Here is a 26,836-nt window from a genome sequence, read left to right on the forward strand (position 1 = left end):
GAGCCTACTGAAACAGAATAAGGGACCTTTTTAAATGCTTAGGAAGTCTTTGAAGGTATTTTTTGTTAATCATTCTTTTACTGAGATAATGACTTTTGGGTTTTCATTGGCTGTAAGCCATAATCATCAACAAAAACAGAAATAAACACTTGAAATAGATCACTCTGTAATGACTCCTATATAATATATGAATTTCACTTTTCGTATTGAAGAACAAAAATAAATTAATTTTTTGATGATATTCTAATTTTGTGAGAAGCACCTGTATTTTTTAGCGTGATTTAGTTAAGGACCCTATAGCCGATGCAGGGTCAAAGAGAACCATCATTTTTCTACACAAAGAAGAACCTGCTCTGGCCGGGGAGGAAGAATTCAAAGAGAAAAGGTATTTTGGCACACCACATTATATAAATGAATATATGTGTAAGATAGGGGTGCAACCAAGTAGTCAACCGAGACTATAGCTAAAGAAGAAAAAAAGCACTACTGGAATAATGCACACCACAGAAATATATATATAGAAAATATAAATCAAAACAATTTTATTGTCATACAATTACAATTAAAACACACTTAAAAACATAGAACTGTGTCCACAGAGAAAAATTGATTCAATAATGACTCCCATGCATGAGATTAGACAGTAAATGACCCCAAAATAACCCCTCTCCTAGCGGCTCATGAGGCTAAAGCAATACATATGAATGTAACCTGTCCAATATGACCTAGAAAGCATGGTAGAATAATAATCGCAAAGGGGGAATGATCTCAAGGGGAGAGCAAGGAAAAATACAATCTGTCTCACCAGTCTAACAACACGAACCCAGAAGGAAATCTCAAACAATGAAGACACCTTCCAAAAAAAGCCCCAGTGTCAGCATATTACCAGGAGAGTCAGAAACCCACTGCTCCCAAGGGTCAGAGATCTAAGTGGACCACAGATGTAACCCCACGCGTATCGCCCCCTCAAGTGAAGCTACCCCTGACGAAGCCTCACTTGAGGGGGCGATACACGTGGGGTTACATCCAAGGGTCAGAGATATAAGTGGACCGCAGATGTAACCCCACGCATATCGCCCCCTCAATTGAGGCTTCCCCTGATGAAGCCTCACTTGAGGGGGCGATATGCGTGGGGTTACATCTGCGGTGATGAAAAGGATGGCCTCGGAGAGGGGTCTTCCATCCACCGATGAAACCACCAACGAATTGTGTAGAAGTTGGTCCGGAATCTTATATTGCTCCATGAAAACCTGTTGGATGAAATTACATGCAGACCCACTGGTCCACTTGCATAGGCTTTGAGGACGATGCCGAGGCTGAGGCTTGCTGTAAGTCCTGCATTTGAAAGGTAGGTGCCATGCATAAGGATCTTCTCTCACCGTTCACGTTCCTGGAACCTGATCCATGTAGCCAGAGACACCAGGTCATCCAATGATGAAGGTATGTCATGACCAGCCAGCTTGCCTTTGTTTTGCCAAGAAAGGTCCTCACAGAAGGTGGCCACCAGAGCCTCATTATTCCCTGCAAGTTCAGACGAGAGTGTGTAGAAATGTACAGCGTACTGCCCCACTGTGTGGTTTCCCTGATGCAGATGGAGGTGAGAAGAGGCGACGGAATACGCATGTGCGGGCTCATCGCTAACCTTCCTGAAGTCCTCTAGGAAGGACTGGAAATTTGACACAAGGGGATAACCTTTCTCCCATAGGGGATTGAACCAAGCCAAAACCTGAGAGATCATGAAAGCTACTTTGGATCAGTCAGAGATGAACTGATGAGCCAGGAGTTCCAAGTGCAGTGTGTACTGTTTAATAAACCCCTGACATAAGGCAGGCTCTCCCCAGAGTGCAGGGGCACAGACAGATGGGGTCTGGAACCAGGCACATAGCTGGCAGGCTGTTGGATCATGGCTAAGGTGGTCTCAGCTTGAGTGGGTGCGGGTGCAGCCGGAATTATTAATGCATCCAGACGGGTGGTTACAGACCGTAGGTAGGAGAGTATTTTATTCTGCTGCTCCTTCTTTCGGGAGACCTCCAGATAGAGATTGGAGAGAAGAAAAGTCTGGGAGCCAGGGGATTCCATGGCCTGTGCAAATGGTAACGGGCAGGGTTATGGAACCACTGTGCCATGGACCAAGGACAGCCTGGAGGGGTGTTACTAGGTGCCTCACCAAATCCAACCTCGGACACATGGCGGCTGACAATACCATGATCTGAGGAGGAACAAAGGTGCTACTTCAGAACTGACCTTGGCAAAATGGCAGCTGAACCCTAGGGATGGGTAGCTGGGATAGCCTGAAGGATGGTCCAGCAGATGCAGGCAGGCACTGTAAGAACATGGGTGTGACAGATGCAGATGTGACCAGCTGATGTACAGAAGAGCACTAGGAAGTGTAACTGGACCAGCTGACGTAGAGTTGAGCTCTAGTAAGACTGGCCATACCAGCCGACATAGAGATGAGCTCTAGCAAGTGTGGCTGGACTGGCTGACATAGAGATAAGCACTGGCAGGTGCGGCTGGATCAGGATGACATAGCAATGAGAACTAGCAACTGCTGGCTGGACGGCTAAAATAAAGGTAGGCGGGCATGGCTAATATACAGGCAGGTGGGCACGGCTGGTAGACAGGCAGGTAGGCATGCAGACACAGCTGATAGGCAGGTATAAAGGGGAATAACAAGAGTGTTTAGGAACAAACTTACAATGTTGCACAGGCACCCCCCTTCAGGTGCAGATGCCTTAAATAATGAGTGTCTACCAGCTATAGGCTTGTATCAGTTTAGGATGGCGTGTGCTGTCCATTTAAGAGGACGGGACCACGCACCTTAAGCACAGTGCCCAGGGATCTGCATGTAACCTGGGCATCAACAGCCGCAGAAGGAACAGAGGAACAGAGGCTGCGGCATTGAGCAAGTTAGCATCTCTGCCAGGGAAGAGGGGCAGAGGGCAGAGACATCGACACTACAGGCATACATATGTTTAATAGAGGATGGTTTGCTCACCTATAGATATTTATGTATCCCAATATGTAATAGTTACCAATCTGCTCACTTATAGATCTATATGTATCCCAATATGTAATAGTGACCTGTATGCTCACATTTAGATCTATATGTATCCCAATTTGTAATAGTGACCTGTTTTCTCACCAATAGATCTATTTATAAGTATCCTGATATGTAATAGTGGCCGGTCTGTGTCAGGAAAATATGTGTTATTGCATAAATAACCGAACCACCTATCCAGAATTTCCTGCTGCAATACCTCGGTTTGTGATGGACATGCTGCCCCTCCCCCATTACGTTTGTGCAGTGTAGCACTGAGCTTCTCACGCGGCAGTTTTTCCCCCAGTCTGCCTGTGTGTAATTCTTCCCCCTCTTCCCACTCCGTTCCTCACATCAGCTAGCCACTAATTATTACTGGTTAGCAGCAGTTTTTCCCGCCAAGGGCCCACATGGTTCTTTGTCTATTCAAGATCAAAATTAATAACACAGAATGTTTATAGGGGCAGGACAAATATATTTCTGGAATCTGCATAATTAGAGCTATTCACAGCAACGTTTTGTAGCTTATGCAGACACCAGAGACCAAGAAAATGGATTTCTGCCTGCCCACACCACCTAGACACGTCATGTCTGGTCTTCAATGAAAGATAATGTCGTAATAAGAAAAATGATATCCCTGTTGTCTCTTTCCAAGGTTTCCACCCAGAGTTATGACAAATAGAAGTTTTTAACAACTTTTTAAAAGGGGGCATATATCCTCTAGCTCAGCTCCCTAGTGAGGTCAGCAAGGGAAAGGTAGAAATCTAGGATGCTCGATTAGGAAGTTGTATTTTGCCTGGAGAATCAGCTACAGCCAGCTGTGCATTTGTACCCTTTGTTCTGGGAAGATTCTCCTCCCCCCTCATCCACATGGCATACCAAAGACTGAGATGTGTAAGTTCTTAGTTTAATCCCTTTTATTTCTAACTGTCTGTATATAGTGTATTTTGTCTCTTTTGTAACATCTTTTGTACTTTTGTAAACACTGCTTATATTTTCTGGAGTAAATCTATAAAATTTACCAGTTTCGTTTTCCTTGCTCTATGGCTGGACAGTCACATCTTCCGTGCTAAATTACGCTACCCTGTGGGTGGGCCCCTGACCTGATATTGGTTTTATTGTCAAATGAGGAGCTGGTGGCAGCAAAGTTTTCTGGGAGATTTGGGAGACCTGGCAGTGATGGAACGGAGGTTTATGTGTGTATTTCCGGTCTGAGACTGGGGATATACATACTGCCCTCACTGCAGAGTGCCCAATAGCCAGTACAAGGCAAGGAAGCCTTTCTGGCGACTACTTATCCTAGGTGCATTTCCCTGATTGACCTGAGGGAAAGGAGTGGTGCCAGAGAGCTGCAAGTTTTTAACCGGAACTGAAAAGTGGGATAGACAAGTAAATACGTGACAATCTGCTCACCTAAAGATTGATACAGTATGAATGCTTATATTTAATGCTGAGACTGATCTGCTCACTCACAACAAATCTATATGTATCCTGATATGTAATAGTGATGTGCCTGCTCACCTATAGATTTATATATATCCCGATATGTAATACTGATCGGTCTGCTCCCCTATCGATCTGTATGTATGCCGATATGTAATAGTGATTAGTCTGCTCCCCTACAGATCTATATGGATCCCAATATGTATAATAGTGACCGATCTGGTCCCTTATAGATCCATATGTATCTCGATATGTAATAGTGACTGATCTGCTCCCCTAAAAATTTATATGTATCCCGATATGTAATAATGATCAGTCTGCTCCCCTATAGACCTATATGTATCCTGATATGTAATAGTGATTTGTCTGCTCCCCTATAAATTTACTTGTATCCCAATATGCAATAATAACTGATCTTGTTCTGCCTTCTTCCACATATGACGCTATGTGGATTCCAGCATACGGCTTAACCTTTCATCCACTCCCAGAAACAAGACTGTATAGGTGCTTAAGTCTATATTTATTGGGCATGATATGGGCAACAATGGGAGATGATAACAGATGGTATAGTAGAACACAGTAGTAGATAAGATCAGGGGTTGTTGTACAAAGTTGTAGATGATATCAGAGATTGTTGAACACAGTTATGGATGATTCAGGTAAAAACTATAAGAAACAGATAATGCAGCATGTCAGTACTGGAAGACAATATCACAGCAATACAGGGTACTATCACAACAGAAGCAATGATACAGATGTTATATCGGTAGCATGCATTATATAGAAGCTGAGCAATATAACACACAGCAGTAAAAAAGAAAGATATATAAAACAACTAATGGCTGCCAGCTTTGCACTCACTGACAAGAGGATGCATATCCATAGGATGTATATAACTAACATGCATTGCAAACATCATGGGGGGGCTGCATTATGGCTGCTAACACAGATGCATAACATATATACATAAATGCATTAAACCTTACCGGAATATGGTTTTGCAAAGAGCTGAGCACATGTGAGCTACTCAGAAGGCTGAAAATGGTTACATGTTGTTGACCAGGGAAGGAAGAAGGGCGGTTCTGAACAGTTAACCATTTAGAAAAACAGAAGATTCCAAACACATGTATAAGAAAGAGAAGGGCAACTTATGACACCTACTGGTGATAGCTGGAACAGCACTTAAAAATATCTTGCTGCACAGAATGGGCAGAAAAGATCTGCTCCCCTATAGATCTATTTGTATCCCAATGTGTAATAGTAATCGGCCTGCTCCCCTATAGACCGATATGTGTCCCGATATGTAATAGTCACCGGCCTGCTCCCCTACAGACCTATATGTATCCCTATATGTAATAGTGATCAATATGCTCACCTATATATCTATATGGATCCCGATATGTAATACTGACTGTTCTACTCCCCTATATCTATATATATGTACCCCAATATGTAGTAGCGACTGATCAGTAGATATATATGTATCTCGATATGTAATAACGATCGGCCTGCTGCCCTTTATATTTAAACGCATCCCAATATGTAATAGTGATCTGCCTGCTCATCTATAGATCTATTTGTATCTCTATATGTAATGGTGACTTATCTGCTCACATATAGACTTATATGTATCTCAATATGTAAAAGTAGCTGATCTGCTCCCTTGTAGATTTATATGTATCCCAATATGTAATAGTGCTTGGCCTGCTCCCCTATAGACTTATATGTATCCCAATTTGTAATAGTGAATGATCTGCTCCCCTATAGATTTATATGTATCCCAACATGTAATAGTGATCAGCCTACTCTCCAGTAGATTTATATGTATCCCAATATGTACTAGTAAGTGAACTGCTCCCCAATACATTTATATGCATCCAAATATGTAATAGTGATCAGCATGATCCCTATAGATTTATATGTATCCCAATATGTAACAGTGTCTCATCTGCTCCCATATAGATTTATACGTACCCCAATATGTAATAGTGACTGATCTGCTTCCCTATAGATCTTTATGTATCTCGATGTGTAATAGTGATTGGCCTACTCACCTATAGATTTATATGTCTACCAATATGTAATAGTGACTGATTTGCTACCCTATAGATTTTTATATGTATTCCAATGTAATAGTAACTGATGCGCTCCCTTATAGATCTTTGTGTATCTCGATACATAATAGTAACTTATCTGCTCTCCTATAGATTTAAATGTTCTCCCATATGTAATAGTGATCGGTCTGTCCCCTATAGATTTACATGTATCCTGATATGTAATAGTGACTGATCTGCTGCCCTATAGATACTGTATATATGTATTTCAATACGTAATAGTGATCTGCCTGCTCTCTATAGATTTATATGTATCCCAATATGTAATAGTGACTGATCTGCTTCCATATAGATCTGTATGTATCCCAATATGTATGTCACAATGTGACTAGCTCTGCGTGACGCGACCCGACGATCGGTCGGTCCCCAAACAACAAGACAAAACAAGGGGACACCGGGGATACAATTACAACGGTGGGCCCTTAAATAGGGAACAGGGATGGGGACGTGGACACCTCCTGCACTCCCATAAGGAAGAGTCCTGAACTCTCCTCTCGTACCTTATACAGGTTTTTTCAACCTGTCGCCGACCAGGATACCTCAGCCCTCACTCACCCTACACCTATCCTTCAGTAGGGAATTGGTAAGTGCGGACACTATTACCACCGCTGCACTAATACAACACAAGGGAAAATAACGGACAGGGAAAAACAAACAACTTAGCTTTCTCTGCTGCCAATGCTCCGAGGCAGTAGATTAAGGCTCCCGAACTCAGCTTTCAGCAGAAACACCACTGCTCCAGATAGGCTGCAAAAAGCACTGCTCCAGATAGCTCCTCTCTTCTTAAAGGTTGGTTCACAAAGGACCTGCTGTTACCAACAGTCAGCTGGTGTACCAGGTAACCTTATAAAGGAAGGCGGGAGTGGTCTCCACCAGCTGACTAAGTAAACGTGTAGTTACACCAGCGGCCAACGGGGAGAAACCCAGCAGCGGACTCACTAAACTTGTAGTAACACCAGCGGCCACCGGGGGGGGGGGGGGAAACCCCAGAACCCAGAAGCAGACTCACTAAACTTGTAGTAACACCAGCGGCCACTGGGGGCAAAAACCGCCTGAAAGGAAAAAAAGTTTATATCAGAGAATCCAGAATCTGACAGATCCAAAAATTGATCGTGATAGTGTAATAGTGACTGATCTGGTTCCCTATAGATCTGTATGTATCCCAACATGTATTAGTGATCGGCCTACTCCCCCCTAGATTTATATGTATCTCAATATGTAATAGTGACTGATTTGCTCCCCTATAGATATACACTCACTGGCCACTTTATTAGGTACACCATGCTAGTAAGGGGTTGGACCCCCTTTTGCCTTCAGAAGTGCCTCAATTCTTCGTGGCAGAGATTCAACAAGGTGCTGGAAGCATTCCTCAGAGATTTTGGACCATATTGACATGATGGCATCACACAGTTGGCGCAGATTTGTCGGCTGCACATCCCTGATGCGAATCTCCCGTTCCACCACATCCCAAAGATGCTCTATTGGATTGAGATCTGGTGACTGAGGAGGCCATTTGAGTACAGTGAACTCATTGTCATGTTCAAGAAACCAATCTGAGATGATTCGAGCTTTATGACATGGCGCATTATCCTGCTGAAAGTAGCCATCAGATGTTGGGTACATTGTGGTCATAAAGGGATGGACATGGTCAGCAACAATACTCAGGTAGGCTGTGGCATTGCAACGATGCTCAATTGGTACCAAGGGGCCCAAAGAGTGCCAAGAAAAAATTCCCCACACCATGACACCACCACCACCAGCCTGAACCGTTGATACAAGGCAGGATGGATCCATGCTTTCATGTTGTTTACGCCAAATTCTGACCCTACCATCCGAATGTCGCAGCAGAAATCGAGACTCATCAGACCAGGCAACGTTTTTCCAATCTTCTACTGTCCAATTTCGATGAGCTTGTGCAAATTGTAGCCTCAGTTTCCTGTTCTTAGCTGAGAGGAGTGGTACCCAGTGTGATCTTCTGCTGCTGTAGCCCATCTGCCTCAAAGTTCAACGCACTGTGCGTTCAGAGATGCTCTTCTGCCTACCTTGGTTGTAACGGGTGGCAATTTGAGTCACTGTTGCCTTTCTATCAGCTCGAACCAGTCTGCCCATTCTCCTCTGACCTCTGGCATCAACAAGGCATTTCCGGCCACAGAACTGCCGCTCACTGTTTTTTTTTTCTTTTTCGGACCATTCTCTGTAAACCCTAGAGATGGTTGTGCGTGAAAATCCCAGTATATCAGCAGTTTCTGAAATACTCAGACCAGCCCTTCTGGCACCAACAATCATGCCACGTTCAAAGGCACTCAAATCACCTTTCTTCCCCATACTGATGCTCGGTTTGAACTGCAGGAGATTGTCTTGACCATGTCTACATGCCTAAATGCACTGAGTTGCCGCCATGTGATTGGCTGATTAGAAATTAAGTCTTAACACACAGTTGGACAGGTGTACCTAATAAAGTGGCCAGTGAGTGTATATGGATGTCAATATGTAATAGTGATCTGCCTGCTCCCTATAGATTTATATGTATCCCAATATGTAATGGTGACTGATCTGCTTCCCTATAGATCTGTATGTATTTCGATATGTAATAGTGACTAATCTGCTTCCCTATAGATTTATATGAATCCTGATGTGTAATAGCGACCAGCCTGCCCTTATAGCCATATATTTACCCCAATATGTAACAGTGACCGGACTGCTCCCATATAGATTTATATGAACACTGATATGTAATATTGACCCAATTGCTCCCCAATAGACTTATATGTATCCCAATATGTCATAGTGACTGGTCTGCTCTCCTATAGATATATAGATATATGTATCCTGATATGTAATAGTGACTGGCCTTCTCCCCTATAGAGATTGTCATGATCCAGACCAGGGTTGGAGTCCTGTTTTCCCGATCTGGTCATTAAGGGGTTAACCTTCCTCAGCCTCAGTCTGGGTTCAGGCTTGCAATTTATCCCCACTGCTTCCTGCAGGCGATGTCAGTTCTAGTTAATGCCTAGTGCTGCTGTAGCTGACTCTGATTGCTCTAATTAGTCTTGCTACGTTTGCTATCTGATCCCGTGTCTCTGTTTTCCCCTATTCCCATCCTGACTCAGTGTTTCCCTTTAGTGTGCTGTCTCCCTGGTTTTGACTTGGCTTGTATCCTGACCTGCTTCTGTCTTTTGTCTTTGTCTTATCCGCTTCCAACTGTTGCTGATTCTCTGGCTTGTCCCTGACCATGAGTGCTTATTCCTTTGGTACTGTGCTACGGTCTAGGATTTGACCTGGCTAGTTTGACTTCTCTGCTACAACCTGTGGTAGCCTCACTGCTGCACTGCAGGCCAGCTCTGTTTAGGTGCAATCCTGCTTCCATTCTACTGCCAACTTGTGCAGTCTACACCTACATGCATCACAGCAGCATGATAGAGATGCAGTTAGGTCCAGAAATATTTGGACGGTGACACGGATTTTGGCATTTTAGCCGTTTACCAAAACATGTTCCAGTTCCAGTCCTAAAACCGATCTGGGCTTAAAGTGCCAACTCTCAGGTTTAATCTGAAGGATTCACATCCTATTTGGAGGAAGGGTTTATTAAAGAACCAAAGGTAATTAGACAATTAACTCAGATGCTCCGCAATGGGATTTACACTCATTAATCCATCATCAGTTAAGTAGGTAAAAGGTCTGGAGCTATTTCCAGGTTCACTATTTGCATTTAGAAGCTGTTGCTGTGAATCCAGAACATGTGGACAATGGAGCTCTCAATAGAAGAGAAACAGATCATCATCAGGCTGAAAAAAAAGAAGAAATCCGTCAGAGAAAGCAGAAAGGTTAGGAGCTGCCAAACCTACAGTTTGTTGCACTCTGCAAAAAATCAGAGCTGGTCAGCTAGGAATTCAGAATGACCTGGACATGCATGGAAGACACCAGTGATGGATGACCGCAGAATCCTTCCCATGGCAAGGAAAAACCTCTTCACAACATCCTCCCAAATGAAGACCACTCTCCAGAAGTCAGGGGCTCAGTATAAAAATCCACCATGTAAAGAGGATTTGAGAGTAAATACAAAAGGCATACCTTCCAACCGTCCCGATTCTAGCGGGACAGTCCCGATTTGGACCCCCCCACCTGCTGCCCCGCCCAGGAGTCTATTTTTCCCACACAGCACTGAGATAAGCCCCACGCACCCCATCCTCGCCCTCCCGGAGAGACCCACTGTAGCCCCTCACAACCAGCAATGACGTCGTGGGCTGCTCTGTGCGCACAGGACCTGTGATGAGGTCACAGGGGGGAGGAGTCAAGGGTCACATGATCAGGGGCCTTAGTGTACGCAGGACTCTGCTGTGCTGGTTGTCATGATGCTGGATGGGGGAAGTTTATGTGTGGGTCAGGAGGGGTTTACAGGGTGGATGTAGCAGAGCCATGTGTAAACGAGGTGTACGGAGCGAAGCCGTGTGTGCGAGGTGTATGGAGCGAAGTTGGAAGTGACATGCTGGAAGCTGACCAGAAATTAGGTAATTTCGGGAAGAGATTGTGACGGAACCATGGAGGCACTTCAGGGAATGCTTCAGATCCATCACCATGTCGTCCTCCGACAGCGTGGACAGCGGGATCACCTTGGAATCGAGGATGTCGGTCATGTGAGCAGATCATGATATGTCCTGCATCGGGAGGCTCAGGTGGGCACTACAATGGGAGCCGGGCTGCTATAGTATCTTTATAGAATCTTATTTTCTTTCTCTCTCTGTTTCTTTCTCTCTCTCTGTTCTTTCTTTTCCCTCATCTATCTCTATATAATCTTTCTTTTTTTCTTCCTCTCTGTTCTTTCTTTCGCTCTGTTCTTTCTTTCTTACTTTCTTTCCCCTCATATTTCTCTCTCTAATCTTTCTTTCTCTCTCTATTCTCTCTCTCTGTTCTCTTTCTTTCCCCTTTCTTTATTTTTCTTTGTTCTTTCTTTCCTCTATTTCTCTCTCTCTTTGTTCTTTCTTTCCTCTCTCTCTCTGTTCGTTCTTTCTTTCTCTATCTCTGTTCTTTCTTTCCCATCTTTCTTTCTCTCTCTCAATTCTTTCTTTCCCCTCTTTCTTTCTCTCTCTGTTATTTCTTTCCCCTCTTTCTTTCTCTCTCTATTCTTTCTTTCCCCTCTTTCTTTTTTCTCTCTCTGTTCTTTTTTTCTGTCCACTCTTTCTTTCTCTCTCTGTTTTTTCTATATTTCTTCCCCTCTTTCTCCCTCCCTCTCTGTTCTTTCTTTCTCCTCTTTCTTTTTTCTCTCTCTATGTTCTTTCTTTCTGTCCACTCTTTCTTTCCCTCTCTGTTCTTTTTCTTTCTTTCTTCTTTCTTTCTCTCAGTTCTTTCTTCCTTTCCCGCTCTTTCTCTCTCTGTTCATTCTTTCCCCTCTTTCTTTCTCTTTGTTCTTTCTTTCTTTTCCCTCTTTCTTTCTCTTTCTCTGTTCTTTCTTTTGCTCTGTTCTTTCTTTCCCCTCTTACTTTCTCTCTCTAATCTTTCTTTCTCTCTCTAGTCTTTCTTTCTGTCTGTCTCTGTTCTTCCTTTCTTTCTCTGTCTGTTCTCTTTCTTTCCCCGCTTTCTTTCTTTCTTTCTGTTCTTTCTTTCTCTCTCACTGTTCTTTTTTTCTTTCTCTTTCTCTCTGTTCTTTCTTTCCCATCTTTCTTTCTCTCTATTTCTCTGTTCTTTCTTTCCCCTCTTCCTTTGTTTCTCTCTCTGTTCTTTCTTTTCCCTCTTTTTATCTCTCTCTGTTCTTTTTTTCTGTCTCCTCTTTCTTTCTCTCTCTCTCTGATTTTTTTTCTGTCCCCTCTTTCTTTCTTGCTCTGTTCTTCTTTCTTATTTCCTCTCTATCTTTCTTTCTCTCTGTTCTTTCTTTCCCCTCTTTCTTTCTTTCTCCCTCTCTGTTCTTGTTTTCTGTCCCCTCTTTCTTTCTCTCTATTCTTTCTCTTTCTGTTTCTTTCTTTCTTTCTTTCTCTGTTTTTTCTTTCTTTCCCCTCTTTCTTTCACTTTCCTTTCTTTCTCTCTCTCTGTTTTCTTTTTTCTCTCTCTCTGTTCTTTCTTTTCCTCAGTTCCAGCCATGGTGACCATAATGCCAGCCACTGTGCCCTCAGTACCAGTCAGTATGATCAGCAGTGCTAAATGGGTGTAAGTTGGGGTGTGGACATGTGTGACTAGTTGTGAAATGTGTGTAGTTGGGGGCATTGTCTAAAATTTGTCTTTGCCCTCTTTCCCTTCTTCAAAAGTTGGGAGGTATGCAAAAGGGGTCACCATAAAGTGCAAACCATTAATTAGGTGTAAAATTGAAAGGCCAAATTAGGCTTTAGCAAAAAAACATCTTATGAACCCGCTAAGTTCTGGGAAAGCAAAACTAAGATCAACCTGTACCAGAATGATGGGAAGAAAAAAGTCTGGAAAAGGCTTGGAACGGCTCCTGATCTTCAGCACATCCTGTGTAACATGGTGGAGGTGGTGTGATGGCGCAGGCATACATGGCTTCCAATGGTACCGGGTCACTAGTGAATTATTGATGATGTGGCTGAAGTCAGAAGCAGCCAGATAAATCCTGTGTGTACAGGGCGATACTTTCTCCTCAGATTAAACCAAATGCAGTGAAGATGATTGAATGACACTTCACAGGACAAATGGAAAATGACTCTAAACATGCTGCAAAAGCAAAAAAGTTGAAGATTCTGCTATGGCCGATTCATCACCAGATTACAGGACATTGAGCCACATTTCACAGGCTGAAGACAAAACTGAAGGCAGAAAGATCCACAAACAAGCGACAACTGAAGTCACTGCAGTAAAGGCGACAAAGCTTCACATCCATGGCCTCCAAACTTCAGGTGGTCATTGCTGCAAAGCCTCATACAGGAGACCAGTGATGGTGACATCCATAGCCTACAAACTTCAGGCTGTCATTGCTACAAAGCCTCACACAGGGGGAGACCAGCGATGGTGATGTCCATGGCCTCCAGGCTTCAGGCCATCATTGCTGCAAAGCCTCACACAGAAGATCAGTGATGGTGATATCCATGGCCTCCAGACTTCAGGACGTTATGGCTGCAAAGTCTTACACAGGAGAACGCCAGCAATGGTGATGTCCATGGCCTACAGACTTCAGGCGGTCATTGCTAGAAAGCCTCACACAGGAGGACACCAGCGATGGTGACTTTAATGGCCTACAGACTTCAGGATGTCGTTGCTGCAAAGTCTTACAAGGGAGGAAACCAGCAGTGGTGACGGCCATGGCCTCCTCACTTCAGGCGATCATTGTTGCAAAGTCTAACACAGGAGGAAACCAGCAATGCTGATGGCCATAGCCTCCAGACTTAAGGCCACCACTGCTAAAAGGGTTAAACATGGACATTTTACTTATGAGTAAGTGAAATTGTCCAAATTCTTCTGAGCCTCTGAAATTAAGAGGCTTTGTAGGAAATTGGCTGCAATTCCTAATGTGTATACTGGAGATTTCTGTATAACCCCTTTAACCCCTTTCTGACAGTGGACGCACTATCCCATCCATGTGCCTTGGGACTTAATGCCTATGGACGGGATAGTATGTCATTAGCAATCGGCCGCAGTCCCAGGGGGAGCGCGGCTGATCGCGGACAGGTGTCAGCTGATTCTTGCTGCTGACACCCGGCACTAAGTGCCAGGAGCAGTCACAGACCGCTCCCGGCACTTTAACGCCCGTACCACTGTGCTCAAACATGATCGCAGTGTTCCGGAGCCGGCACAGGTGCTGACAACCCCTCCGTCTCTGGATCGGAGACCCCGCGGCACGCCGCGGGGTCCCAATTGCTGCAATGGAGAGCCGATGTAGTCATGACGACATCCGGGTCTCCAGAGCTGAGAAACTTCCTGTCATGCGCAGTGATGATCAGGAAGTCTCTCAGGTTATTATAAAATACATGCAGCGCTGACAGCTTCTATAGCATGTATATCTGCATGCTATAGTAGCGATCAGCCTGCACAAAAGAAGTGGGACAAAGTGGAAAAGTTAGAATGAAATAAATAAAAAAAATTAAATAATTGCAAAAATATTTTTAAAAAAACAATATTTATTATATTGATAAATATTTGAATAAAAGAAAAAAATCTAAACTATAAAAGTTACACATATTTAGCATCGCCGTGTCCGTAACGACCCGACCTATAAAACTGTCGCATCCTAATACTAACCCCTTTAGTGAACACCATAAAAAATGCTCTATCATCATACTGCCGAACAAAAAGTGGAATAACAAATGATCAAAAAGGCAGATATAAATAAACGTGGTACCACTGTAAACGTCATCTTGTCCTGCAAAAAACGAGCTGCCATACAGCGTCAACAGCGAAAAAATAAAATCGTTATAGCTCTCAGAATAAAGCAATGCAAAAATAATTATTTTTTATATAAAATAGTTTTTATTGCATAAAAGCTCCAGAACATAAAAAATGATATAAATGAGGTATCGCTGTCATCATACTGACCCAAATAACAAAACTGCGTTATCAATTTTACCACATGCGGAACGGTGTAAACACCCCCCCCAAAAGAAATTCATGAATTGCTGGGTTTTGTTCATTCCGCCTCACAAAAATCGGAATAAAAAGCGATAAAAAAAGTCATATGCCCAAAAATGGTGCCAATAAAAACGTCAAATCGTCACGCAAAAAATAAGACCTCACATGACTGTGGGCCAAAATATGGAAAAATTATAGCTCTCAAAATGCGGTGATGCAAAAACTAGTTTTTGCAATAAAAAGCGTCTGCCATGCACCCAAGCAGTGGTTCCCCCCCACATATGGGGTATCAGCATACTTGGGACAAATTGCACAACAACTTTTGGGGTCTAATTTCTCATGTTACCTTTGGGGTGAAAAGATCATATTTGGGGATAAAATATGATTTTTTATTTTTACGACTCTACGTTATAAACTTCTGTGAAGCACTTGGGGGTTCAAAGTGCTCACCATACATCTAGATAAGTTCCTTTGGGGGTCTACTTTCAAAAATGGTGTCTCTTGTGGGGGTTTTCCACTGTTTAGGCACATCAGGGGCTCTGCAAACATGACATGGCGTCCGATCTGAATTCCAGCCAATTTTGCATTGAAAAGTCAAATGGAGCTCCTTCCATTCCGAGCTCTGCCATGCACCCAAACAGTGGTTTACTTGCATATGGGGTGTCAGCGTACTCATGACAAATTGGACAACAACTTTTGGGGTCCAATTTCTCCTGTTACCCTTGGGAAAATGAAAAAATTGGGGACTAATTTATCATGTTTGTGGAAAAAATACGATTTTTTTATTTTCATGCCCGGGCATTATAAACTTCTGTGAAGCCCTTGGGGGTTCAAAGTGCTCACCACACATCTAGATAAGTTCCTTAGGGGGTCTTGTTTCCAAAATGGGGTCATTTGTGGGGGGTTTCCACTGTTTAGGTACATTAGGGGCTCTCCAAAGGCAACATGACACTCGCAGAACATTCCCTAAAAGTCTGCATTCCAAAACGTCACTACTTCCCTTCCGAGCCCCGACGTGTGCCCATACAGTAGTTTTCTCCCACATATGGGGTGTCAGCGTACTCAGGACAAATTGTACAACAACTTTTGGAGTCCAATTTCTCTTGTTACCCTTGGTAAAATAAAAAATATTGGACCTGAAGTAAATTTTTAGTGAAAAGTTAAATGTTCATTTTTTTAAACATTCCAAAACTTAATGTGATGCACCAGAAGGGTTAATAAACTTTTTGAATGTGGTTTTGAGCACCTTGAGGGGTTCAGTTTTTAGAATGGTGTCACCTTTGGGTATTTTCTATTGTATAGACCCCTCAAAGTGACTTCAGATGTGATGTGGTCCCTAAAAAAATGGTTTTGTAAAAATGAGAAATCGCTATTTAAATTTTAACCCTTATAACTTCCTAACAAAAAAAAATTTGGTTTCAAAATTGTGCTGATGTAAAGTAAACATGTGGGAAATGTTACTTAATAAGTATTTTGTGTGCCATATCTCTGTGACTTAAGGGCATGATAATTGCAACATTTTCAAAATTTTCACCAAATTTCCATTTTTTCACAAATAAACGCAAGTCATATCAAAGAAATTTACAACTATCATGAAGTACAATATGTCACTAGAAAACAATGTCAGAATCACCGGGATCCATGGAAGCGTTTCAGAGTTATGACCTCATAAAGGGACAGTGGTCAGAATTGTAAAAATTGGCCCGGTCATTAACGTGCAAACCACCCTTGGGGGTAAAGGGGTTAATTAATCCTGAAAGTGCAAATAGTGGACTACAGAGCTGAAATCATGATAATTAATCACTGGCTAAAGATTTCTAGAACTGACTGCATATGCCACCCTCAGTTTCCCTGGACCCGTGTCCATCCATCCATCCCCGCTAGGTGCAGATGGGGGGTCACGTGCTGCGGTTGGGTCTGTGGTTGTATCAAGGCTGTGTATGTTTTGCACAGGATTCTTCGCCCTCTTGGCCCTGTCTGTATACACTGGGGTGACGGTGAACTTTTTTGGGAAGCGCTATGTGGACTGGAGGTTTTCGTGGTCGTACATCCTAGGATGGATTGGAATCATTCTCACGGTGTCTGCAGGTAATGTGTTCATCACTCTCATCATCTGTGCCCATACAAGAAGGGACGCTGTACCCGGATCCCACACAATGCCGCCATGTTCTGGCCTCCTGAATGACATGAAACTCTTCTGTTGTGCTTGGTGTTAACAAGTAAAATGATGGAGAGGGATGTTGGGGGTAGTGATGCACTGTGTGATAGGAGATTAGATTGCAAGCTCTGGGGTCAGGGATGATGGGAGTAGTGATACCCTGTGTGATAGGAGATTAGATTGTGAGCTCTGGGGTCAGGGATGATGGGAGTAGTGATACACTGTGTGATAGATTAGATTGTGATCTCTGGGGTTAGGGATGATGGGAGTAGTGATACACTGTGTGATAGGAGATTAGATTGCAAGCTCTGGGGTCAGGGATGATGGGAGTAGTGATACACTGTGTGATAGGAGATTAGATTGTGAGCTCCGGGGTCAGGGATGATGGGAGTAGTGATACACTGTGTGATAGGAGATTAGATTGTGAGCTCCGGGGTCAGGGATGATGGGAGTAGTGATACACTGTGTGATAGGAGATTAGATTGTGATCTCTGGGGTTAGGGATGATGGGAGTAGTGATACACTGTGTGATAGATTAGATTGTGAGCTCCTGGGTCAGGGATGATGGGAGTAGTGAAACACTGTGTGATAGGAGATTAGATTGTGAGCTCCGGGGTCAGGGATGATGGGAGTAGTGATACATTGTGTGATAGGAGATTAGATTGTGATCTCTGGGGTCAGGGATGATGGTAGTAGTGATACACTGTGTGATAGGAGATTAGATTGTGAGCTCCGGGGTCAGGGATGATGGGAGTAGTGATACACTGTGTGATAGGAGATTAGATTGTGATCTCCGGGGTCAGGGATGATGGGAGTAGTGATACACTGTGTGATAGGAGATTAGATTGTGAGCTCTGGGGTCAGGGATGATGGGAGTAGTGATACACTGTGTGATAGGAGATTAGATTGTGAGCTCCGGGGTCAGGGATGATGGGAGTAGTGATACACTGTGTGATAGGAGATTAGATTGTGAGCTCCGGGGTCAGGGATGATGGGAGTAGTGATACACTGTGTGATAGGAGATTAGATTGTGAGCTCTGGGGTCAGGGATGATGGGAGTAGTGATACACTGTGTGATAGGAGATTAGATTGTGATCTCTGGGGTCAGGGATGATGGGAGTAGTGATACCCTGTGTGATAGGAGATTAGATTGTGAGCTCCGGGGTCAGGGATGATGGGAGTAGTGATACACTGTGTGATAGGAGATTAGATTGTGAGCTCTGGGGTCAGGGATGATGGGAGTAGTGATACACTGTGTGATAGGAGATTAGATTCTGAGCTCCGAAGTTAGGGATGATGGGAGTAGTGATACACTGTGTGATAGATTAGATTGTGAGCTCTGGGGTTAGGGATGATGGGAGTAGTGATACACTGTGTGATAGATTAGATTGTGAGCTCCTGGGTCAGGGATGATGGGAGTAGTGAAACACTGTGTGATAGGAGATTAGATTGTGAGCTCCGGGGTCAGGGATGATGGAAGTAGTGATACACTGTGTGATAGGAGATTAGATTGTGAGCTCTGGGGTCAGGGATGATGGAAGTAGTGATACACTGTGTGATAGGAGATTAGATTGTGAGCTCCGAGGTCAGGGATGATGGGAGTAGTGATACACTGTGTGATAGGAGATTAGATTGTGAGCTCCGGGGTCAGGGATGATGGGAGTAGTGATACCCTGTGTGATAGGAGATTAGATTGTGAGCTCTGGGGTCAGGGATGATGGGAGTAGTGATACACTGTGTGATAGGAGATTAGATTGTGAGCTCCGAGGTCAGGGATGATGGGAGTAGTGATACACTGTGTGATTGGAGATTAGATTGTGAGCTCCGGGGTCAGGGATGATGGGAGTAGTGATACACTGTGTGATAGGAGATTAGATTGTGAGCTCCGGGGTCTGGGATGATGGGAATAGTGATACACTGTGTGATAGGAGATTAGATTGTGATCTCTGGGGTCAGGGATGATGGGAGTAGTGATACACTGTGTGATAGGAGATTAGATTGTGAGCTCCAGGGTCAGGGATGATGGGAGTAGTGTTACACTGTGTAATAGGAGATTAGATTGTGAGCTGTGGGGTCAGGGATGATGGGAGTAGTGATACACTGTGTGATAGGAGATTAGATTGTGAGCTCCGGGGTCAGGGATGATGGGAGTAGTGATACACTGTGTGATAGGAGATTAGATTGTGAGCTCTGGGGTCAGGGATGATGGGAGTAGTGATACACTGTGTGATAGGAGATTAGATTGTGAGCTGCGGGGTCAGGGATGATGGGAGTAGTGATACACTGTGTGATAGGAGATTAGATTGTCATGTCCGGGGTCAGGGATGATGGGAGTAGTGATACATTATGTGATAGGAGATTAGATTGTCATGTCCGGGGTCAGGGATGATGGGAGTAGTGATACACTGTGTGATAAGAGATTAGATTGTGAGCTCCGGGGTCAGGGATGATGGGAGTAGTGATACATTATGTGATAGGAGATTAGATTGTGAGCTCCGGGGTCAGGGATGATGGGAGTAGTGATACATTGTGTGATAGGAGATTAGATTGTGAGCTCTGGGGTCAGGGATGATGGGAGTAGTGATACCCTGTGTGATAGGAGATTAGATTGTGAGCTCTGGAGTCAGGGATGATGGGAGTAGTGATACATTGTGTGATAGGAGATTAGATTGTGAGCTCTGGGGTCAGGGATGATGGGAGTAGTGATACATTGTGTGATAGGAGATTAGATTGTGAGCTCCGGGGTCAGGGATGATGGGAGTAGTGATACACTGTGTGATAGGAGATTAGATTGTGATCTCTGGGGTCAGGGATGATGGGAGTAGTGATACATTGTGTGATAGGAGATTAGATTGTGAGCTCTGGGGTCAGGGATGATGGGAGTAGTGATACCCTGTGTGATAGGAGATTAGATTGTGAGCTCTGGAGTCAGGGATGATGGGAGTAGTGATACATTGTGTGATAGGAGATTAGATTGTGAGCTCTGGGGTCAGGGATGATGGGAGTAGTGATACATTGTGTGATAGGAGATTAGATTGTGAGCTCTGGGGTCAGGGATGATGGGAGTAGTGATACATTGTGTGATAGGAGATTAGATTGTGAGCTCCGGGGTCAGGGATGATGGGAGTAGTGATACACTGTGTGATAGGAGATTAGATTGTGATCTCTGGGGTCAGGGATGATGGGAGTAGTGATACATTGTGTGATAGGAGATTAGATTGTGAGCTCCGGGGTCAGGGATGATGGGAGTAGTGATACACTGTGTGATAGGAGATTAGATTGTGAGCTCCGGGGTCAGTGATGATGGGAGTAGTGATACACTGTGTGATAGGAGATTAGATTGTGAGCTCCTGGGTCAGGGATGATGGGAGTATTGATACATTGTGTGATAGGAGATTAGATTGTGAGCTCCGGGGTCAGGGATGATGGGAGTAGTGATACCCTGTGTGATAGGAGATTAGATTGTGAGCTCTGGGGTCAGGGATGATGGGAGTAGTGATACACTGTGTGATAGGAGATTAGATTGTGAGCTCCAGGGTCAGGGATGATGGGAGTAGTGATACACTGTGTGATAGGAGATTAGATTGTGAGCTCCTGGTCAGGGATGATGGGAGTAGTGATACATTGTGTGATAGGAGATTAGATTGAGAGCTCCGGGGTCAGGGATGATGGGAGTAGTGATACACTGTGTGATAGAAGATTAGATTGTGAGCTCTGGGGTCAGGGATGATGGGAGTAGTGATACACTGTGTGATAGGAGATTAGATTGTGAGCTCTGGGGTCAGGGATGATGGGAGTAGTGATACACTGTGTGATAGGAGATTAGATTGTGAGCTCTGGGGTCAGGGATGATGGGAGTAGTGATACACTGTGTGATAGGAGATTAGATTGTGAGCTCTGGGGTCAGGGATGATGGGAGTAGTGATACACTGTGTGATAGGAGATTAGATTGTGAGCTCTGGGGTCAGGGATGATGGGAGTAGTGATACACTGTGTGATAGGAGATTAGATTGTGAGCTCTGGGGTCAGGGATGATGGGAGTAGTGATACACTGTGTGATAGGAGATTAGATTGTGAGCTCCGAGGTCAGGGATGATGGGAGTAGTGATACACTGTGTGATTGGAGATTAGATTGTGAGCTCTGGGGTCAGGCATGATGGGAGTAGTGATACACTGTGTGATAGGAGATTAGATTGTGATCTCCGGGGTCTGGGATGATGGGAATAGTGATACACTGTGTGATAGGAGATTAGATTGTGAGCTGCGGGGTCAGGGATGATGGGAGTAGTGATACACTGTGTGATAGGAGATTAGATTGTGAGCTCCAGGGTCAGGGATGATGGGAGTAGTGATACATTATGTGATAGGAGATTAGATTGTCATGTCCGGGGTCAGGGATGATGGGAGTAGTGATACATTATGTGATAGGAGATTAGATTGTGAGCTCCGGGGTCAGGGATGATGGGAGTAGTGATACATTGTGTGATAGGAGATTAGATTGTGAGCTCTGGGGTCAGGGATGATGGGAGTAGTGATACATTGTGTGATAGGAGATTAGATTGTGAGCTCCGAGGTCAGGGATGATGGGAGTAGTGATACACTGTGTGATAGGAGATTAGATTGTGAGCTCTGGGGTCAGGGATGATGGGAGTAGTGATACACTGTGTGATAGGAGATTAGATTGTGAGCTCTGAGGTCAGTGATGATGGGAGTAGTGATACCCTGTGTGATAGGAGATTAGATTGTGAGCTCTGGGGTCAGGGATGATGGGAGTAGTGATACACTGTGTGATAGGAGATTAGATTGTGAGATCCGGGGTCAGGGATGATGGGAGTAGTGATACATTGTGTGATAGGAGATTAGATTGTGAGCCCCGGGGTCAGGGATGATGGGAGTAGTGATACATTATGTGATAGGAGATTAGATTGTGAGCTCCGGGGTCAGTGATGATGGGAGTAGTGATACACTGTGTGATAGGAGATTAGATTGTGATCTCTGGGGTCAGGGATGATGGGAGTAGTGATACATTGTGTGATAGGAGATTAGATTGTGAGCTCCGGGGTCAGGGATGATGGGAGTAGTGATACACTGTGTGATAGGAGATTAGATTGTGAGCTCTGGGGTCAGGGATGATGGGAGTAGTGATACATTGTGTGATAGGAGATTAGATTGTGAGCTCCTGGGTCAGGGATGATGGGAGTAGTGATACATTGTGTGGTAGGAGATTAGATTGTGAGCTCCGGGGTCAGGGATGATGGGAGTAGTGATACACTGTGTGATAGGAGATTAGATTGTGAGCTCCGGGGTCAGGGATGATGGGAGTAGTGATACATTGTGTGATAGGAGATTAGATTGTGAGCTCCTGGGTCAGGGATGATGGGAGTAGTGATACATTGTGTGATAGGAGATTAGATTGTGAGCTCCTGGGTCAGGGATGATGGGAGTAGTGATACATTGTGTGATAGGAGATTAGATTGTGAGCTCCTGGGTCAGGGATGATGGGAGTAGTGATACACTGTGTGATAGGAGATTAGATTGTGAGCTCCGGGGTCAGGGATGATGGGAGTAGTGATACACTGTGTGATAGGAGATTAGATTCTGAGCTCCGGGGTCAGGGATGATGGGAGTAGTGATATCCTGTGTGATTGGAGATTAGATTGTGAGCTCCGGGGTCAGGGATGATGGGAGTAGTGATACACTGTGTGATAGGAGATTAGATTGTGAGCTCTGGGGTCAGGGATGATGGGAGTAGTGATACACTGTGTGATAGGAGATTAGATTGTGAGCTCCGGGGTCAGGGATGATGGGAGTAGTGATACATTATGTGATAGGAGATTAGATTGTGAGCTCTGGGGTCAGGGATGATGGGAGTAGTGATACACTGTGTGATAGGAGATTAGATTGTGAGCTCTGGGGTCAGGGATGATGGGAGTAGTGATACATTATGTGATAGGAGATTAGATTGTGAGCTCTGGGGTCAGGGATGATGGGAGTAGTGATACATTATGTGATAGGAGATTAGATTGTGATCTCCGGGGTCAGGGATGATGGGAGTAGTGATACACTGTGTGATAGGAGATTGGATTGTGAGCTCTGGCGTCAGGGATGATGGGAGTAGTGATACATTATGTGATAGGAGATTAGATTGTGAGCTCTGGGGTCAGGGATGATGGGAGTAGTGATAAACTGTGTGATAGGAGATTAGATTGTGATCTCTGGGGTCAGGGATGATGGGAGTAGTGATACATTGTGTGATAGGAGATTAGATTGTGAGCTCCGGGGTCAGGGATGATGGGAGTAGTGATACACTGTGTGATAGGAGATTAGATTGTGAGCTCTGGGGTCAGGGATGATGGGAGTAGTGATACACTGTGTGATAGGAGATTAGATTGTGAGCTCCGGGGTCAGGGATGATGGGAGTAGTGATACATTATGTGATAGGAGATTAGATTGTGAGCTCTGGGGTCAGGGATGATGGGAGTAGTGATACACTGTGTGATAGGAGATTAGATTGTGAGCTCTGGGGTCAGGGATGATGGGAGTAGTGATACATTATGTGATAGGAGATTAGATTGTGAGCTCTGGGGTCAGGGATGATGGGAGTAGTGATACATTATGTGATAGGAGATTAGATTGTGATCTCCGGGGTCAGGGATGATGGGAGTAGTGATACACTGTGTGATAGGAGATTGGATTGTGAGCTCTGGCGTCAGGGATGATGGGAGTAGTGATACATTATGTGATAGGAGATTAGATTGTGAGCTCTGGGGTCAGGGATGATGGGAGTAGTGATACACTGTGTGATAGGAGATTAGATTGTGAGCTCCGGGGTCAGGGATGATGGGAGTAGTGATACATTATGTGATAGGAGATTAGATTGTGAGCTCTGGAGTCAGGGATGATGGGAGTAGTGATACATTGTGTGATAGGAGATTAGATTGTGAGCTCTGGGGTCAGGGATGATGGGAGTAGTGATACACTGTGTGATAGGAGATTAGATTGTGAGCTCCGGGGTCAGGGATGATGGGAGTAGTGATACATTATGTGATAGGAGATTAGATTGTGAGCTCTGGAGTCAGGGATGATGGGAGTAGTGATACACTGTGTGATAGGAGATTAGATTGTGATCTCTGGGGTCAGGGATGATGGGAGTAGTGATACACTGTGTGATAGGAGATTAGATTGTGAGCTCTGGGGTCAGGGATGATGGAAGTAGTGATACACTGTGTGATAGGAGATTAGATTGTGAGCTCCGGGGTCAGGGATGATGGGAGTAGTGATACATTGTGTGATAGGAGATTAGATTGTGAGCTCCGGGGTCAGGGATGATGGGAGTAGTGATACACTGTGTGATAGGAGATTAGATTGTGATCTCTGGGGTCAGGGATGATGGGAGTAGTGATACATTGTGTGATAGGAGATTAGATTGTGAGCTCCGGGGTCAGGGATGATGGGAGTAGTGATACACTGTGTGATAGGAGATTAGATTGTGAGCTCTGGGGTCAGGGATGATGGGAGTAGTGATACATTGTGTGATAGGAGATTAGATTGTGAGCTCCTGGGTCAGGGATGATGGGAGTAGTGATATCCTGTGTGATTGGAGATTAGATTGTGAGCTCCGGGGTCAGGGATGATGGGAGTAGTGATACACTGTGTGATAGGAGATTAGATTGTGAGCTCCGGGGTCAGGGATGATGAGTGTAGTGATACACTCTGTGATAGGAGATTAGATTGTGAGCTCTGGGGTCAGGGATGATGGGAGTAGTGATACACTGTGTGATAGGAGATTAGATTGTGAGCTCCGGGGTCAGGGATGATGGGAGTAGTGATACACTGTGTGATAGGAGATTAGATTCTGAGCTCCGGGGTCAGGGATGATGGGAGTAGTGATACACTGTGTGATAGGAGATTAGATTGTGAGCTCTGGGGTCAGGGATGATGGGAGTAGTGATACACTGTGTGATAGGAGATTAGATTGTGAGCTCCGGGGTCAGGGATGATGGGAGTAGTGATACATTATGTGATAGGAGATTAGATTGTGAGCTCTGGAGTCAGGGATGATGGGAGTAGTGATACATTGTGTGATAGGAGATTAGATTGTGAGCTCCGGGGTCAGGGATGATGGGAGTAGTGATACACTGTGTGATAGGAGATTAGATTGTGATCTCTGGGGTCAGGGATGATGGGAGTAGTGATACATTGTGTGATAGGAGATTAGATTGTGAGCTCCGGGGTCAGGGATGATGGGAGTAGTGATACACTGTGTGATAGGAGATTAGATTGTGAGCTCTGGGGTCAGGGATGATGGGAGTAGTGATACATTGTGTGATAGGAGATTAGATTGTGAGCTCCTGGGTCAGGGATGATGGGAGTAGTGATATCCTGTGTGATTGGAGATTAGATTGTGAGCTCCGGGGTCAGGGATGATGGGAGTAGTGATACACTGTGTGATAGGAGATTAGATTGTGAGCTCTGGGGTCAGGGATGATGGGAGTAGTGATACATTGTGTGATAGGAGATTAGATTGTGAGCTCCTGGGTCAGGGATGATGGGAGTAGTGATATCCTGTGTGATTGGAGATTAGATTGTGAGCTCCGGGGTCAGGGATGATGGGAGTAGTGATACACTGTGTGATAGGAGATTAGATTGTGAGCTCCGGGGTCAGGGATGATGAGTGTAGTGATACACTCTGTGATAGGAGATTAGATTGTGAGCTCTGGGGTCAGGGATGATGGGAGTAGTGATACACTGTGTGATAGGAGATTAGATTGTGAGCTCCGGGGTCAGGGATGATGGGAGTAGTGATACATTATGTGATAGGAGATTAGATTGTGAGCTCTGGAGTCAGGGATGATGGGAGTAGTGATACATTGTGTGATAGGAGATTAGATTGTGAGCTCCGGGGTCAGGGATGATGGGAGTAGTGATACATTATGTGATAGGAGATTAGATTGTGAGCTCTGGGGTCAGGAATGATGGGTGTAGTGATACATTGTGTGATAGGAGATTAGATTGTGAGCTCTGGGGTCAGGGATGATGGGAGTAGTGATACACTATGTGATAGGAGATTAGATTGTGAGCTCTGGGGTCAGGGATGATGGGAGTAGTGATACACTGTGTGATAGGAGATTAAATTGTGAGCTCTGGGGTCAGGGATGATGGGAGTAGTGATACACTGTGTGATACGAGATTAGATTGTGAGCTCCGGGGTCAGGGATGATGGGAGTAGTGATACACTGTGTGATAGGAGATTAGATTGTGAGCTCCGGGGTCAGGGATGATGGGAGTAGTGATACACTTTGTGATAGGAGATGAGATTGTGAGCTCCGAGGTCAGGGATGATGGGAGTAGTGATACACTGTGTGATAGGAGATTAGATTGTGAGCTCCGGGGTCAGGGATGATGGGAGTAGTGATACACTGTGTGATAGGAGATTAGATTGTGAGCTCCGGGGTCAGGGATGATGAGTGTAGTGATACACTCTGTGATAGGAGATTAGATTGTGAGCTCTGGGGTCAGGGATGATGGGAGTAGTGATACACTGTGTGATAGGAGATTAGATTGTTAGCTCTGGGG

The 26,836-nt window shown here is 44.5% G+C and overlaps 1 protein-coding gene across 1 annotated transcript in view; it reads left to right on the top strand.

The window, feature by feature from the left end:
- LOC141055627 (lens fiber membrane intrinsic protein-like) overlaps positions 1 to 26,836 on the top strand; it is a 94,021-nt gene that overhangs the window by 56,056 nt on the left and 11,129 nt on the right. Inside the window, exon 3 of the mRNA XM_073552274.1 lies at positions 17,056 to 17,190. Coding sequence (XP_073408375.1) covers positions 17,056 to 17,190 — 135 coding nt within the window. The remainder of the gene's footprint in view (positions 1 to 17,055; positions 17,191 to 26,836) is intronic.

The sequence above is a fragment of the Dendrobates tinctorius genome, unplaced genomic scaffold (genome assembly GCF_039654945.1).
Source record: "Dendrobates tinctorius isolate UK_male_01 unplaced genomic scaffold, ASM3965494v1 ptg000189l, whole genome shotgun sequence".
Taxonomy (NCBI): domain Eukaryota; kingdom Metazoa; phylum Chordata; class Amphibia; order Anura; family Dendrobatidae; genus Dendrobates; species Dendrobates tinctorius.